The sequence below is a fragment of the Octopus bimaculoides genome, chromosome 5 (genome assembly GCF_046866305.1).
Source record: "Octopus bimaculoides isolate indiv1 chromosome 5, ASM4686630v1, whole genome shotgun sequence".
NCBI classification, from domain to species: domain Eukaryota; kingdom Metazoa; phylum Mollusca; class Cephalopoda; order Octopoda; family Octopodidae; genus Octopus; species Octopus bimaculoides.
Window position 1 is genome coordinate 95,421,795 of NC_142932.1, and position 16,220 is coordinate 95,438,014.

At 34.8% G+C, this 16,220-nt stretch overlaps 2 protein-coding genes across 3 annotated transcripts in view; both read right to left on the minus strand.

Annotated features, from left to right (window-relative positions):
- LOC106880794 (neural cell adhesion molecule L1.1-like) overlaps positions 1-16,220 on the minus strand; it is a 537,440-nt gene that overhangs the window by 487,925 nt on the left and 33,295 nt on the right. The window lies entirely within an intron of this gene.
- The window catches only part of LOC106874069 (uncharacterized), a 35,040-nt gene that overhangs the window by 4,993 nt on the left and 13,827 nt on the right, over positions 1-16,220 (minus strand). Inside the window, exons 3-6 of the mRNA XM_089351885.1 lie at positions 15,582-15,641; positions 13,169-13,228; positions 12,923-12,964; positions 7,429-7,470 (exon numbers count right to left, since the gene is read on the minus strand). Of these exons, the coding sequence (XP_089208011.1) occupies positions 7,429-7,470; positions 12,923-12,964; positions 13,169-13,228; positions 15,582-15,641 (204 nt within the window). The remainder of the gene's footprint in view (positions 1-7,428; positions 7,471-12,922; positions 12,965-13,168; positions 13,229-15,581; positions 15,642-16,220) is intronic.

The following is a 16,220-nucleotide window of genomic DNA, read 5'->3' on the forward strand; positions in this document are numbered from 1 at the left end:
ACTCACGCATTCACTCCCTCTCTCTCACACACATACATGAACATACAAAAAAGATGTACACATATATATTGATGTATGTACATATACCCAACAACACACCCCTTCACTCACTCTGTCTCTCTTTCTTTCACACACACACACACACACATGTCCATTTCATATACACATACATATATCTTTCACTTTCTCCTCTTAGTTTAAAACAAAAGTAAATAAATAAATAATATTTTACCGAAATTAATGAACTCCAGTAGAATATAATGTAACAGGTACACTAGCAGAAAAAAAGCCATAGAGTTATACATATACATATTAATAATGAAAAACGAAAAAATATATATTTTACAAGAGGCTTAAAGCTGAGAGACAAGACTGTTTGAAATATTTAAGTAAAAATGTACATACAAGCAGAGAAAAAAAAACAAAAAAAACTTAACGATGAAAAGCCACACTTACAGACAAGACAGGCCAGTGTATTCAAAAGAGTTCTCTTACTCAAAAACTAGCCCAGGTAGGGAGACAATAAAAAAAGAATAAGAACAAAAACGAATATATGAAAGAGAAAAATTATTATTAATTTACAAGTAATAGAAAAATATATACAGTTAGGATATACATAGATACATACATACACACGTGCATACATTCACACATTCAAGGGTGCATGTGTAAGGGCAGATACAAACAAAATAAAGTAATAAAAGAGAGTACGTATTCACATGAGATGTATAAATGTATGTATATATATATATATATATATATATATATATATATATATATATATATATATATATATACGAGAAGAAAATGGATGTAAATAACAAGGAGAAACTCGTCGTTTTCACTGGTATGTCTTTAATTTAATTAATTAACCAAGAAGGTAGCATTTACGATCATTCCAATTTACTAGTTTTAGTAAATAATTTCCGAATGCAAAAAATACATTGATACATCGGTCAGAATGCGAAAATAATTGATACATAGGTAATGGTAATCGAGGCAAAATTTGTTAGTCTTACTTTATATTTTGTTCTTAAGTTGGTTATTTTGCTGGGGAGAGATTTCATTGTAGTAGATAGGTTAGTTTATGGTTCCATTGGGCAATTAGAGTGGGGTGTATATTATTTTGGTATGGAATCCCAAGTTTGACTAAGCACATTTTTTCCGCACATGTATCAAATTGATTTAAACCAGTGGTGAGTTTTAGTTACTGACAGTGTAAGTGAAGGGGCGTAACTCTAACTTAGGATGAAAGGGACCTAATTCATATTAGTTTAATTTGATAGTGTATGTCAAGGGGGATAACTTAGGGTTCAAGGGAACTAACTCATACCAGTTTAATTTGACTAGGTAAGGTGATTTAAAACTGTACTATGGCTAAAAATTATATTAAAGCTAAAGTTTAGGAAGTTCATAGTGATAAAGGGTCTCTATGTAGGTGCAAAATAAATTATTATGGAATGTAGAGGGCAAATGGGGTTGCGAGGTAACTGTTTATGTGTAAGTGTTTAAGGTGGTTCCCAGCTAATTAGACTTATATAGATGGACATGCTAGTGTGGGACTTGTAAAGGGTCCTATTATTTTACCGATAATAGGACCACATGAAGAGAAAAATGTTGTTCTCAAATTTCTATTGAGGAGGGGTTGTTTAGCCGTTAGTATAGCTAGGTGTTCTGTTAAACAAAGATCACAGCGTCTATTGGCGGTGTTGCACGAGGTTGTTTTTGCAAGTATACGCCAGTTTAATCTATAATCTATTTTTTTATCCTTAAGTTCCCAAATATATGTACTGGGCCCTGTTGAGTTAGCCTTACTCCTATTTCTAAAGCTTGATTGGTGCACGTTATATCTAAGAATCATTTGGTTCTTAGTGGCGGCTATGTATGATTTCATCTGGCTATTTGTGTGCACGTGACATTGATAGACTACATTATTTGTCTTGCATCTATTTGAAAAATGGCACTTTGTTCTATCCCTTCAGCCACATAAATTATTAGGTATATGTGTGTTCATATCATATTGTAGGGGGCTATTATTATTCAGGTCTATATCTAAGTTAGCAGAAGGTGCTACGTTAGTGGTGGGCTTAGTTCTATTAATTGGTTGGTTATTATTTTTATTGTTCACAATCTTTCTAGTTTCATAGAATTTGTCTAGCTTTTTATTATTTATTGAGGCTATTATTGCAGCTAAGTTATTTGTCAGGCTGTGGCCTACTCTAATTTTATTCCTAAACAATTCTGCTTATTTATTATTAACATTTAGGTGTTTATCTATGACTTTCATTAATGAGCGAACTATGTTTGATTTGAGGTGCATGGTGTAGGGGATTACGAGCCAGATATTATCACTATGTTGTTTATTTTTTGTATTGTTTTTACTAGTATAGAAGCTACCCTCCTTGTTTGTGAGTCATGTGAAGATATGGTTGTGGCTATCTTGCTTATTTCTATAGTTAGGTTTCACTTTCCTGTTACTCTTGTCTGTTATATTGGTGTTATTTTCATAGGGCTCATGTTGGCTAGATTGCTTGGTTTTCTTGTTATTAACAGGGTTGATATTGATTCGTTGGGTTGCTTTAGTTTTATTCATACAGATGTGTAGGTTTATACTATTATTTTTGTTGCTAATGTTATTTTGGGGCTTATTTGTGTACTTGGTGTTATTAGTTTTGTTAATATTGTTAATTTTATTGATTATCACTTTATCGGTATTAGTGTTGTGGTTATTTTTGCTGTTATTAGTGGTTTGTGTATGGGCCTTGGTGTTGTTTTTATTGGGGTTACCCATACTGTTCTTATTGTTAGTGTAGTTTGTGGTGAAGTATGGTGTGTGGTTGGTGTTAATTGTATTAGTGAGTGGGTTTCTGTTATTTGGGCTACTTGTATGGTGATTAGGGCCAAAGCCTTACATCATGACAGAAAAGCTCAACCTGAGCCACAACACCATCACAACAAAAATGAATTCACCAAAGGAGTATTCAAAACTAGGAAAACACCTCCACCAAATAGCCACCTAGAAGCCTTTGGAAATAAACTCTGAGATACCATAAAGAGCCTAAAATTCAAGCGACACCCACTAAGGAATAACAGCTACCAAAAGAACCTAAAAGACCTGCTATATAAGCTCAAATCACAGAACGGAATTATTGTTCACTTGGACAAAACAAGGAACTCCTACACCCTGGATGTATTGGTTAACAAGTTGGGTTTATGGTCTTTTAATGTGATGCAAAACTACTTTCTTTCCAAGGATCATTAAAAGATGATTTATGATTATTCAAACATAATTTAAAAGGGGTCTGCATGCAACCTATATAATGAAACCTAGAGAGATCATGTGTTGTAATAGTAGCTTTATATACAACAATTTTCATTTTGCAATTACCTTTAACCTCACAGTTGTTAACGTTTCTACAGTTACAATTGTTGCTAATGTTAGATGTACTATTGTTATGTGTATATGTATTGATAGAGATAGAGTTTGTGTGAGCATGGGAATCGTTGGTAGAAGATACAGAGCTATTTGAATAATTAGGGTTAGTATTAGTAGTAGAGGAGGTTAAATTCTTGTAGTAAAGATCTAGTTTTCTATTGTTAAGGGAAGAAATAATCCTAAATAAGTTAGGAGAAACAAAAAAGCCAAATCTAATCATTCTGTTATTGAATATCCGAGCATACCTAGATTTACTAAAATTTGATTTAACAATAGAACGAATAGACTTTATAAAATTAGATTTCAAATGTTTAGCAAAAGGAAATATAATCCAAATTATGTTATTATTGTGCTTCTTATTGGTATGGTGGTTTTTATTAGATGGTCACCCATTCGAATATATGGTATAATGTATTAACATTATCATTATCATTAATATTCTTATTATTCTTCTTCTTATTATTATTATTATCTATATATATAAAAATGAGAATGTGTGTCTGTCTGTCTGTCTGTCTGTCTGTGTGAATCCCTAAAACTCGAGAACTACGCAATCAATTTCATTCAAATTTTACACATGCCTTACTTAGGCTTCCAGTTGTGTTTTAGTCAAAAAAAATTATTAACTTCTTGCAGAGTTCGAGCACACGGCAACATAATATCTCCTCCACTATTTAAGTATTACGTGTCAAAAGTGAAACAAAAACACTCATGTCAAATACTTTCACTTTAAAAATGAAACTATTCCACTAACTGAAACAATCACATTTCGATACTGTAGTGACAGATACTTTCACAGAGAGAGAAAGAGAGAAAGAGAGAGACAGAAAGAGAGAGAGAGAGAGATGTATATGTATACATATACATGTGTATGTACACCATTTCGATACTGTAATGACAGATACTTTCAGAGAGAGAGAGAGAGAGAGAGAGAGAGAGAGAGAGAGAGAAAGAGAGAGAGAGAGAAAGAGAGAGAGAGAGAGAGATGTATATGTATACATATAGATGTACACGTATATGTATATATATATAGATCTATACATACATGTATATGTATACATATGTGTAGATGTATATATATATATAGATGTACATGTAATATGTACACATATATACATATACATACATGCATACAGATATCTATACATATATACACCCATCACACACACATACACATGCACACAAACACACACATTAGTCATTTGTTTTCTTATCCAAAACTACGTCAAAAGTACTGAATGGATCTTTATGAAATTTGCATAACGGCCATAACTCCCATGAAAATTCATATATTTTTGATGTTGATGAAATTTTAACCCGAACATAACAGATGAGCATTATTTAGAAAATGATGTCACACGTTATCGAGGCTACCATTCTTTCTGGATGTGCAAAAGGGGATAACGTCTTTATTCCAAGAATTCCTCTTACTCCATCAGGAGCAGACATTCCTTTTACATTCAGAAGACTACAATTCCCCCTTCGTGTGACTTTTGCCATGTCCATAAACAAATATCAGGGTCAAACACTGTCTGTAGCTGGTCTTCTCTTGGAAGAGCCCTGCTTCTCACATGGACAACTGTATGTTGGCTGCTCAAGAGTGGGCAGCAACAAAAAACCTATTTGTATATGCTCCACAAGGGAAAACAAGGAACATAGTTTACAATGAGGTGTTATAATCACAACAGCAAGAAAGTATGTACATGATCACCTTCTTTTACGAAACTTCATTGACTTTCATATATTTATATTGATATACATATATATACGTGTGCTTGGGTGCGTGTGTGTATATACATCTCTATATATAAAGATGATGCGTAGTCTAGACGGCGTTTTTAGATTTCGTTATTCTCTTTAACCCGGGCAACGCCGGGTATTTCTGCTAGTTATTATTATTATTATTCAGTAGTTTTATTTTTATAGCGTGCTTTCACTTCACTACCGAGTGCAGCTCTGTGTGCCTTGGGTATGTGCTGTGGTTTGCTGTGATGCTCTTATGGTTACTGTATTGAAAGTGTTTTGCGTAGGATGTGTGCAGTGCCCAGTAGTGCAATTTTCTGTATGTTATATATATTTGTAAGTCCTGGTGTTTTTGTTATGTATTTGTCTGAATATTTTTTTTATCATACTTAAGGTGCCTACTATGATAGGAATTGTTTCTGTTAACCATAATCAGGAGTGAATTTTGATACTCAACAGCAACAGCTGATCATATTCACCATTGCATGTCTCTTCAAAACTCTCTCATGTCTAGGCAAATATCTACTTGATTCAATATTGTGCATATAATTATTTGGTTCTTTTATTCTTTTACTTGTTTCAGTCATTTGACTGTGGCCATGCTGGAGCACCACCTTAAGGGGTTTTAGTCAAACAAATTGATCCCAGGACTTATTCATTGTAAACCTGGTACTTATTCAATTGGTCTCTATGGTCGAACCGTTAAGTTACAGGGACATAAAAAAACCAACATTGGTTGTCAAGTGATAGTGGGGGGATAAACACAAGCAAACACACAAAAACATACATGTGTATTAAACGATGATGATGATGATGATGATATATATATATAGCACCAACCGATCGTGGCCGTTTCCTGCCTCCTCTGGACCCTGTGCTGGTGGCACGTAAAAAGCACCCACTACACTCACGGAGTGGTTGGTGTTAGGAAGGGCATCCAGCTGTAAAAACACTGCCAGATCAGACTGGAGCCTGGTGCAGCCTCCTGGCTTCCCAGACGCCGGTCAAACCGTCCAACCCATGCTAGCATGGAAAACGGATGTTAAACGATGATGATGATGATATATATGTAAAGGGCTTCCTTCAGTTTTCATCTACCAAATCCACTCACAAGGCTATGGTTCACCTAAAGCTATAATAGAAAACACTTGCCCAAAGTGCCACAAAGTGAAACTCAAACTGGAACCATGTGGTTGGGAAAGAAGCTTCTCACCACACAGCCAAGGCTGCACTTATATTGGTATAAATAAAGCTTACAAGATATATGCTTACGAAGGGTATGGATTAGTAAAAGGGTAAAATATCAGACTTACATATGAATGTTAGCAACATTAAAATTTTCAAAGTTTGAATTTCAATCATACATATATCAGGTCATCCCAAAAGTTCTGGCTGATTTTACCTTTTTTAAAATTGAATGAAATTCAATAGTATTTTAGAATGTTGAATGAAATTAAAAATTATTTTTATGCATTTGTGTACATTTAAACTAATTAAATATTATTTTACAGAATAATAGAATTAAAATTTCTTGGATTAAAACCCTTTCTAACATTGAAGTATCCAAAGAGCATTTGAGGCACATAATGCTTTATGAGTACAAAAAAGGAAACTCTGCAGCCGAAGCGACTCGAAACATACACTCAGTTTATGGGAAAGAATGCTTGAATGAAAGAACTTGTAGAAGATGATTTGCAAAATTCAGAAGTGGAGATTTTGGCCTTGAAGATGAAGATCGAACAGGACGTCCAGTTGAGTTTGACGATAAGCTCGTTGAGGCATTACTTGGAGAAAATCCTGCATTATCAGTTGAAGAATTGGCAATAAAGCTGAGTTCAAACCATACAACTTTTCATCGTCGTCACCAACAACTTGGAAAGGTTCCTAAACTTGGAAAATGGGTGCCTCATGAATTGTCCAAAAGCAACCGCAAAACCCGAGTTGACATCTGCTCTTCTCTCCATTCTTGCACACTCATTTCACCCTTTTTGGATAGACTTGTGACTGGTGACAGAAAATGGATCTTCTATTGAAATGTTAAACGTCATAAACAGTGGCTTGGTAAAAAGGAAAAAGCTCAACCACAACTGAGAAGAGAACTTCATGGGAAAAAGGTTCTTCTCTCTATCTGGTGGGATTGCAAAGGAGTAATTCACCTTATTCTACTCAAAGAAAGAATGAGCCAAAATATTTGCTAACTCTTGCTCAAATTAACGTAACTTTTGTTAATAAATTGCTTATATACTTACCACCAGGTTTCTTTGAAACGTTAATGTAAGTGCCTTCCACATCTTTAAGAAATTAAAAAAGAACAAATAGCATGGTTATAAATAGTATTTAATTTAAGATAGCTGTGTACTGATTCTACCATAATAAATACTGAGATAGACTCAAACACACTCACACATACTACATGCATATTAATAGACAAAAGTTAAAGTGACATATTTCATAAGAGTTAGCTCCCTGTCCGTTTTAAAGATAGTTCCTAAGATCATGTGTACTAATAATAACAATTGTACTTTCCTCGTTGTTTCATTTCTAAATATTTGGGCTCACTAAATATTTAGTTCTTCCACAACATCAAGAAATTAAATTTAAAAAATGGGCATATTTATTGTTTGAAGAGGATGTTTTAAATATTTTGACATTACACAGAAAGTAGTAATATATATATATATATATATATATATCATCATCATCATTATCATCGTTTATATATATAAATATATATATATATATATATATATATATATATATATATATATATATCATCATCATCATCATCATTATCATCGTTTAACGTCCGCTTTCCATGCTAGCATGGGTTGGACGATTTGACTGAGGACTGGTGAAACCAGATGGCTACACCAGGTTCCAATCTGATTTGGCAGAGTTTCTACAGCTGGATGCCCTTCCTAACGCCAACCATTCTGAGAATAAAAAGTTTTGAATAGTACAACACTGCACTATAATACAAAAAATGGTATACATATATATATATATATATATATATATATATATATAAACATATAGGGATCAGCAGGAGTTGCTTCACCAATTTATTAATTAATTGGCAATATATATCATTATCATCATCATCTTTTAACGTCTGTTGTCCATTCAAGCATGGGTTGGGCAGTTTGACCAGGGCTGGCAAGCTGGAAAGCTGAACCAGATCCCAGTCTGATTTGGCATGGTTTCTACGGCTGCTGGATGCCCTTCCTAATGCCAACCACTCCAAAAATATAATGGGCGCTTTTATGTGCTGCTGGCAAGGGTGCTATTTGTGTGACACCATTATCTGTCATGACCGTGGTTTTGCTCAGATTGATGGGCTTTTTTTTCAAGCACGACAAAATGTCAAATGTCTCAGCCATTGACTCCATGAGACTGAACACTCTAAAGGAGCTCAACCACTATGACTCCGGGGGGGGGGGGGGGGGGGGGCCTAACACTTGAAAGGTGCTTTTTATGTACCACCAGCATGGGTGCTAGTTATATGACACCAACATCAGTCACAACTACAATTTCACTTGGCTTGATGGATCCTCTCAGGCACAGCACATCACCAAAGGCCTCTGTTAGACCCAAAGTTCGAATATCATGCTTCGCCACTTCGTCCCATGCCTTCCTGGGTCTACCTCTTCCACAGGTTCCCTTCACACTAAGAGGTTGGCACTTCTTTACACAGCTGTCCTCATCCATATACATCACATGACCATACCACAGCAGTCATCTCTCTTGCACACTGCATATGATGTCTCTTACTCCCAACTTTTTTCTGAAAATGCTTACACTCTGTTGAACATGCACACTGGCATTGCACATCAAGCGAAGCATAATGGCTTCATTGCTTTCAAGCTTACACATGCCTTCAGCTGTCACAGCCCATGTTTTACTGCCATGTAGCATAGCTGTTTACACACAGGCATCATACAATCTGCCTTTCATTCTGAGAGAGAGGCCTTTTGTTGCCAGCAGAGGTAGGAACTCTCTGAATTTTGCCCAGCCTAATCTTATTCTCACAGCTATGCTCTCGGAGCATCTACCTCCACTACTAACTTGGTCACTTAGATAACAGAAGTTATCTACTACCTCTAGCTTGTCCCCTGGCAGTTGATGGAGTCTTTTTGCTGTACATTCTTGATGTTTACTTGTGCATCTACCACACACAAAAGCTATTTTCCCTGTTAACCTTCCTCTGATATTGTTGCACCTTTTATGTGTCCAAAGCTTACACCAGGTGCATCGTATGGAGTTTATACCTATGCCTTTTCTACAGATTGAGCAGGACCTCTTCCTGAAGGGATTTGTGAACTGTCTGCCTTCCTACTTACTAAGACTTTGGTTTTTGCTAGGTTAACTCTAAGGCCCTTTGATTCTAGACCAATATAGGCCTTCGATTTTAGACATATATATATATCGTAATTGAACCAAATTCGATGACGGGCACCCATGCCAGTGGAGCGCTAACAGCACCATCCGAGCATGATCATTGCCAGTGCAGGTGCCTGGCTTCCATGCCAGTGGCACGTAAATAGCACCATCTGAGCGTGATCGTTACCACCGTTGCCTTGCTGGCACTTGTGCCAATGGCATGTGAAAAAGCATTTGAGCGAGGTTGTTGCCAGTGCCGCTGGACTGGCTCCTGTGCAGGTGGCATGTAAAAAACACCATTTGAGCGTGGCTGTTGCCAGTACTGCCAGACTGGCTCTCATGCCGGTGACACGTAAAAGCACCCACTACACTCTCGGAGTGGTTGGCGTTAGGAAGGGCATCCAGCTGTAGAAACTCTGCCAGATCAGATTGGAGCCTGGTGTCACCTCCTGGTCCACCAGTCCTCAGTCAAATCGTCCAACCCTTGCTAGCATGGAAAGCAGACGTTAAACAATGATGATGATGATGATGATGATGATATATATATATATATATATATATATATATATACACACACACATACATACATACATGCACTAGCAGAAATACCTGGTGTTGCCTGGGTTAAAGAAAATAGTGGAATTTAAAAATGCCTTTTAGATCTCTAACATGAAACATAGACTACGTAGGTCTTACCTCCTAGTAGCTGAGATACCTATTTTATACGTTAATAACCCAGCATTTCTCAGGTTGTTGAAAATAATGAAATCTAATTATGCCTTTTAAATCTCTAAGTAAAATGAAACATGGATTATGCAGTTCTCAACAGTAATTAACTAAGGTACAAACTATTAATGTCAATAACATGTTTTATCTAATGTTCTCACTACTAAAATTGTTAAAAAACCTGGTAGTTCTTTGTCTTTGCAATTACCTTCAGTTATCAGTACTTATTTGAAATACATTGAACATAAATGCATAAATTTGAGAAGAACTGGTCTGCGGGACCTCCCCTCCTATTAATGAGAACATTTAACAAAAATTCTATCAGATGGCATGAGTGTAAACAAATGTACTGAAACAAATCCAGAAATCAATCACAGTTTAATTATCTAGAGCTTCTAAATATACAATGTGTCCTTTAATTGGTGTATAAATGAAAAGATTTTGGGGACTTCCAACTCCCGAACATCTTACAAATAATTTCCCATGAAAGAAGCAAGGTGAAGTCCAACAACCTTGAGAGACTGTTCTTGAGACTTGTTTATTGACATAGCGAAATTTAGTTTCACTGGGAACTGGAACCGTTTAAATTCAAAGGGGAGGTCATATGGGATTCACAGGATCCGTGGAATGAAGACATCCTCACCCTTATAGTTCCCAGTCATAATTGTGGCCTCTAGAACATGGAGTTGCATTGCTTTCACCACCAGTTTGGTGACATTACACAGACGATGTGGATCCAGATTCCTGAGCAGCATGATTGGGACCCCCTTTTTAAGTGTTTGGTGGTGAGATAGCTTACCAGATGGCTGTAGAGAGTTCAGGAACTCAGAAAAACTACAGCCTGGTCATGATCAATGACAGTGTCAAAGGATTTGAAAGATTGTTCTTGTCCAGGCAATGGCTGCAAGAGATCCCAGTTGATTTTGTTGACAGCATCATTACATGGAGCTAAGAGTCATTGACTGTTGCTGAAGTTTTGTGCAATGTTTGGGGAGCACATGCATTATGAGATCATTGACAGTTGGTACCATCTCACCACAGGCTTTCTGCCCCCCCCCCTCCAATCGACTTAGGATGATGAAAACTTTCAGAAAAGTAAAATGGATATTTTTTAATGAAATTTTCTACGAATATGTTATATCATGTAGATTCTGAATATACAAAATTCTCTGGGGAAGTGTTTCATGAGTGGGGTGGAGAGGATTTTTGGAAAATTCACCAGAGTCCACTTCAATGTCTTAAATTTCAGGAAAATGGATATTTTTTAATGAAATTGCCTACAAAAATACCTCGGACTACATAGATTTCAGGCATATAGAATTTGGGGGAAAAACAATTGGGAGTTATTTTCGTGAACTGTTCCCCACTATTTTGGATCAAGTTGTCCATATCTGTTTCAGTTTCTCCATTTTGTGCGTTTGTGCATCTGTATATAACCTTTAACCCTAGTTGTAAAATTTCGGGAAAAAAATTGAAATGTTAATGAGTGGGTATATTAAAAAATCTAATAGTAGATTTTTTTTGCATATTCAGAATCTCCGATGGAGACAAGGTCGAAATCTATAGAAAAAAAAAGCACAAAGGGATGGCATGCTTATTCTCAATGTCTTCACACACACACACATATATATATAATACACATATATATATAATGAAAAAAGTTCAAACAGGAAATTATTCCACTCAGTATCATGTTTATTATAGAGATTATGTAATAAATTATACTTTACACTTCTATATTTAATTGTGCGAGTATATTCGGTGGAACTGGAGGACAGTCACCCCACCACTAGAACCGAGCTTTCGGAATTTTTTTTTTTTTTCCCCAGTGGATTCCTAGGTCTTTGATGATGGAGATTCAAAAAAACCACATTTTCAAAATTTTAAATTCCTCACTCACCACCAAATATTCAATTTTTAACTTTTTTGTGAATTTTTCCTGTTTTTTTTTACTTAATTTTTGAGTGTGGTTGGGTTCATTTTTAGTATTCTCGTTTGTAAAAGCTTTCGAGTTTATTTCAGATATTCTCAATTTAAAAATCATCTCAGGTTAATTGTTGAAATGACACTGATATTGCTTTGGTGGAGGTTTGCGCTCTCTGAGTGCTCTTGTTATTCTTATTTTAGTGTGCTTTTCAATTGGTCCATGGACTGTTGAGACCAATGAATGCTGACTATTTTAGTGTACAGAAATAGGTTTCTTTCTAAGATTACTTTCTTGCTAGAGTTATCCATAAGCAGGAGTGAATTTGGATACTCAACAACAACAGCTGATCACATTCACCTTTGCAAATCTCTTTAATAATCTCATGTCTATGCAAATATCTATTTAATTCAATATTAGTCATATATTTGGTTTATTTGTACTAATAAGGATTATAAATATCTACACTTATAAACTGCATTATTAAGTGTATGGATTAATAAAAGGGTAAAATATGAGAATCGCATATGAATATCTGCAAGAAATTTATCGTATGTGCAATAAAATTTTAAAATTTTCAAAGTTTTAATTTCAATCATATATATATATATATATTAAGCTGTATATTCTACTCAAAGAAAGAATGAGCCAAAATATTTTCTTACTTGCTCTAATGAATGTAATTTTTGTTAATAAATTGCTTACACACTTACCTCCAGGTTTCTTTGAAATGTTAACATAAGCACCATCCATGTCTTTGAGAAATTAAAAAAGGAACAAATAGCATGGCTATAAATAACATTTATATTATGTTAGTACTGTGCTGATACTAGCATAATAAACAAAAATGATATAGACTCATACTGACACAAACATACATGTATACAAATTAACAGATAAAAGTTAGAGAGTGACATATTTCTTGAGAGTTGTGTACTGGCAATATCAATTGTACTTACTTTGTTGCTTCATTTCTAAATATTTGGGCTCACTAATTTCAGCGTATTGCTCTTCTACAGCTTCAAAAAATTAAATTAAAAATTTGGTATATTTATTATTTGGAGAGGATGTTTTTAATGTTTTGATGTTGCATGGAATGTAGCAATATATGTGTGTGTGTATTTTTATTTATATTAAGGGCATTACTGCACGTAAATGCCTCATCCTATGAGGGACTCTTAAAGTCAAAACTACCATAATGAATACAGTGTACTAAATGCGAAGGAATGCAAATCTTGAACCAAACTCTTAAAAACAGATTCAGCAGCAAATCATATATGATTTCATAGCTAGTGTACAAAATACACTTTCTAATCGTCAGTGCAGGCATAATCAAGACACATAAAAATAAACAGAAAAATCAACATACCAGGTAACATCATATGGAGTTTCTGCCCATGCATTTTCTACAGATTGAGCAGGGCCATCTACCTGAAGGGAGTTGTGATTTGACAGCCTTCCTACTTACTAAGACTTTGGTTTTGACTATGTTAATCCTAAGACCCTTTGATTCTAGACTTTGCTTCCACACCCTAAACTTCGTCTCCATTTCTAGCAGTGACTCGGCTATTAGAGCAAGTTCATCAGCATAAAGGAGCTCCCAGGGGCAGCCTATCTTGAATTCCTCTGTTATTGCCTGGAGGACTATAATGATCTTTGGTGAACCCCTACTTCTACTCTGAATTCTTTACTATACTCATTGCCAACCCTCACCTTACTGACAGCATCCCTGTACAGGGCTTGTACAGCTCTTACTAGCCACTCATCTATCCCCAGTTTCCGCATTGACCACCAGATAAGGGATTGGAGGAACCTGTCAAAGGCTTTCTCCAAGTCGATAAAAGCCAAGTACAAAGGTTTATCTTTGGCTAGGTATTTCTCCTGCAGTTGCCTTACCAGAAATATAGCATCAGTGGTGCTTCTGCCTGGCACAAAACCGATCTGCATCTCGTCTAGGATAACCCTCTCCCTAATTAGTTGGGCTATGACCCTCTCTGTAACTTTCATCACCTGATCCAATAATTTGATACCCCTGTAGTTATTTCTATCTAAAGCATCACCTTTTCCCTTGTAGCAGTTGACTATGGTGCTGCTACACTAGTCATTGTGTATGACTCCTTCATGAACTAACTGATTTATGATGCATGTGACAAGAGCATAACTCACATCACCCAATATTTTAAGTATTCCAGCAGTGATTCCTGATGGGCCAGGTGCTTTCTCTGTTTTCATATCCTTGTTTGCTCTATCTACCTGGGTACTGTCAATTCGTATAGTTAGTCACTCAATTTGGTCAACCTTTGGCAGACTCTCCTCCTCCCATTCATTCTCCACATTCAGCAATCTTTCATAATGGCTTCTCCAAGCCTCTTTCTTTTTAGAATCATTAAAAGCAAGTGCACCATCATCCATGTGGACACATTTTTCTCCTATGACTTCACAGTTTTCTCTCACACATTTTCTTGCAATCCAAAATACTTCAGTTTTTGGGTCCTCAAGTCACTGAACATTGGCAAACTTCTTTTCTGCTACTCCCTTGTCTATATATACCTGTCCCTTAGCTTCCCTTTTGGCTATCTGATACATTCTCCTGCCACCCCCACTCTTCCAGGCATTCCAGGCCTGTTTCTTTGCTCTAATGGCCCTGTCTACAGTATTGTTCCACCACCTTTTACCCTTACACACACACACACACACACACACACACACACACACATATATAAACTTAATATATATATATATATATATATATATATATATATATATATATATATATATATATATATATATATATATATTAGGGACAAAATCCAAAATTACAGGTAAAAACTCAATTAAAATCAATTTATAAAAATTAAAATTAAATTGAAACTTGGTTATTTTTCCTAAAACTATATATATATATATATATATATATATATATATATATATATATATATATGTATATATATATATATATATATATATATATATATGTATATATATATATATATATATATATATGTATATATATATATATATATATATATATACACACACATACACATACATATATATATATAATGTACATATTCTTTATTTTTGTACCCATTGACAAGGTTGCAAAAGCAGCAAAAAGTTTTGGAAGAGACAAAAGAAAGTTATAAGTGAATTGAAACTGAACAAAGAATAAATAGCATGGCTAGAAATAATATTTAAATTATGTTAGTATTGCGCTGACACGGCCATAGTAAATACTAATGAAATAGGTTCAAACATTCTCACACACACATACATGCAAAAGTTCAAGGGTGACATATTTCATGATTGTTAGTTATCTGTTTTTGTTCTTCTAAGATCATACTATGTACTATCAATATTGATTATACTTACTTAGGTGTCTCATACATAAATATCTGGGATCACTAATTTCAGCATCCTGATCTTCCACAGCTTCAAGAAATTACATAAAAATAGGTATATTTATTGTTTGGAGAGGATGATTTAAATATTTTGATATTGCACAGAAAGTAACTAAAAATATAGTAAAACATATTGTACATGTCATATATATATATACAACCAAACTGAATGTATAGTATAAGTTTTTCATCCTCTAACTGATGTATTGGGAAAAAGAAAAGAATTGCTTAATAAATTCATTTTGTATGAACAAAAGGAAACAAAGAGTAATTTTGGTAAAATGGCATTTCGAAATTAGTGCATGGAGAGAAAGTTCTTCAGTAAATTGGCATTCAAAATTTTATTCCATAATCAAAATGCTAATTTTATTAGAGAAACGATATGAAAGTTACTACATATAGGGTGGTTCACAGAATAAAATTTACTTCTATGGTTTTTGAACTCAGAATATTGATTCTACTATTTCTGTCACGTTACCATTAAAAGCCATTCCTAAATATGGCTGGAGAAATAAGATATTTTTCATAATCCCTTTCAAGCTAGAGATATTCAAAAACAGGCCTCATTATGGTTAATTATCAACAACAACAACTGATCATAATGTGACAT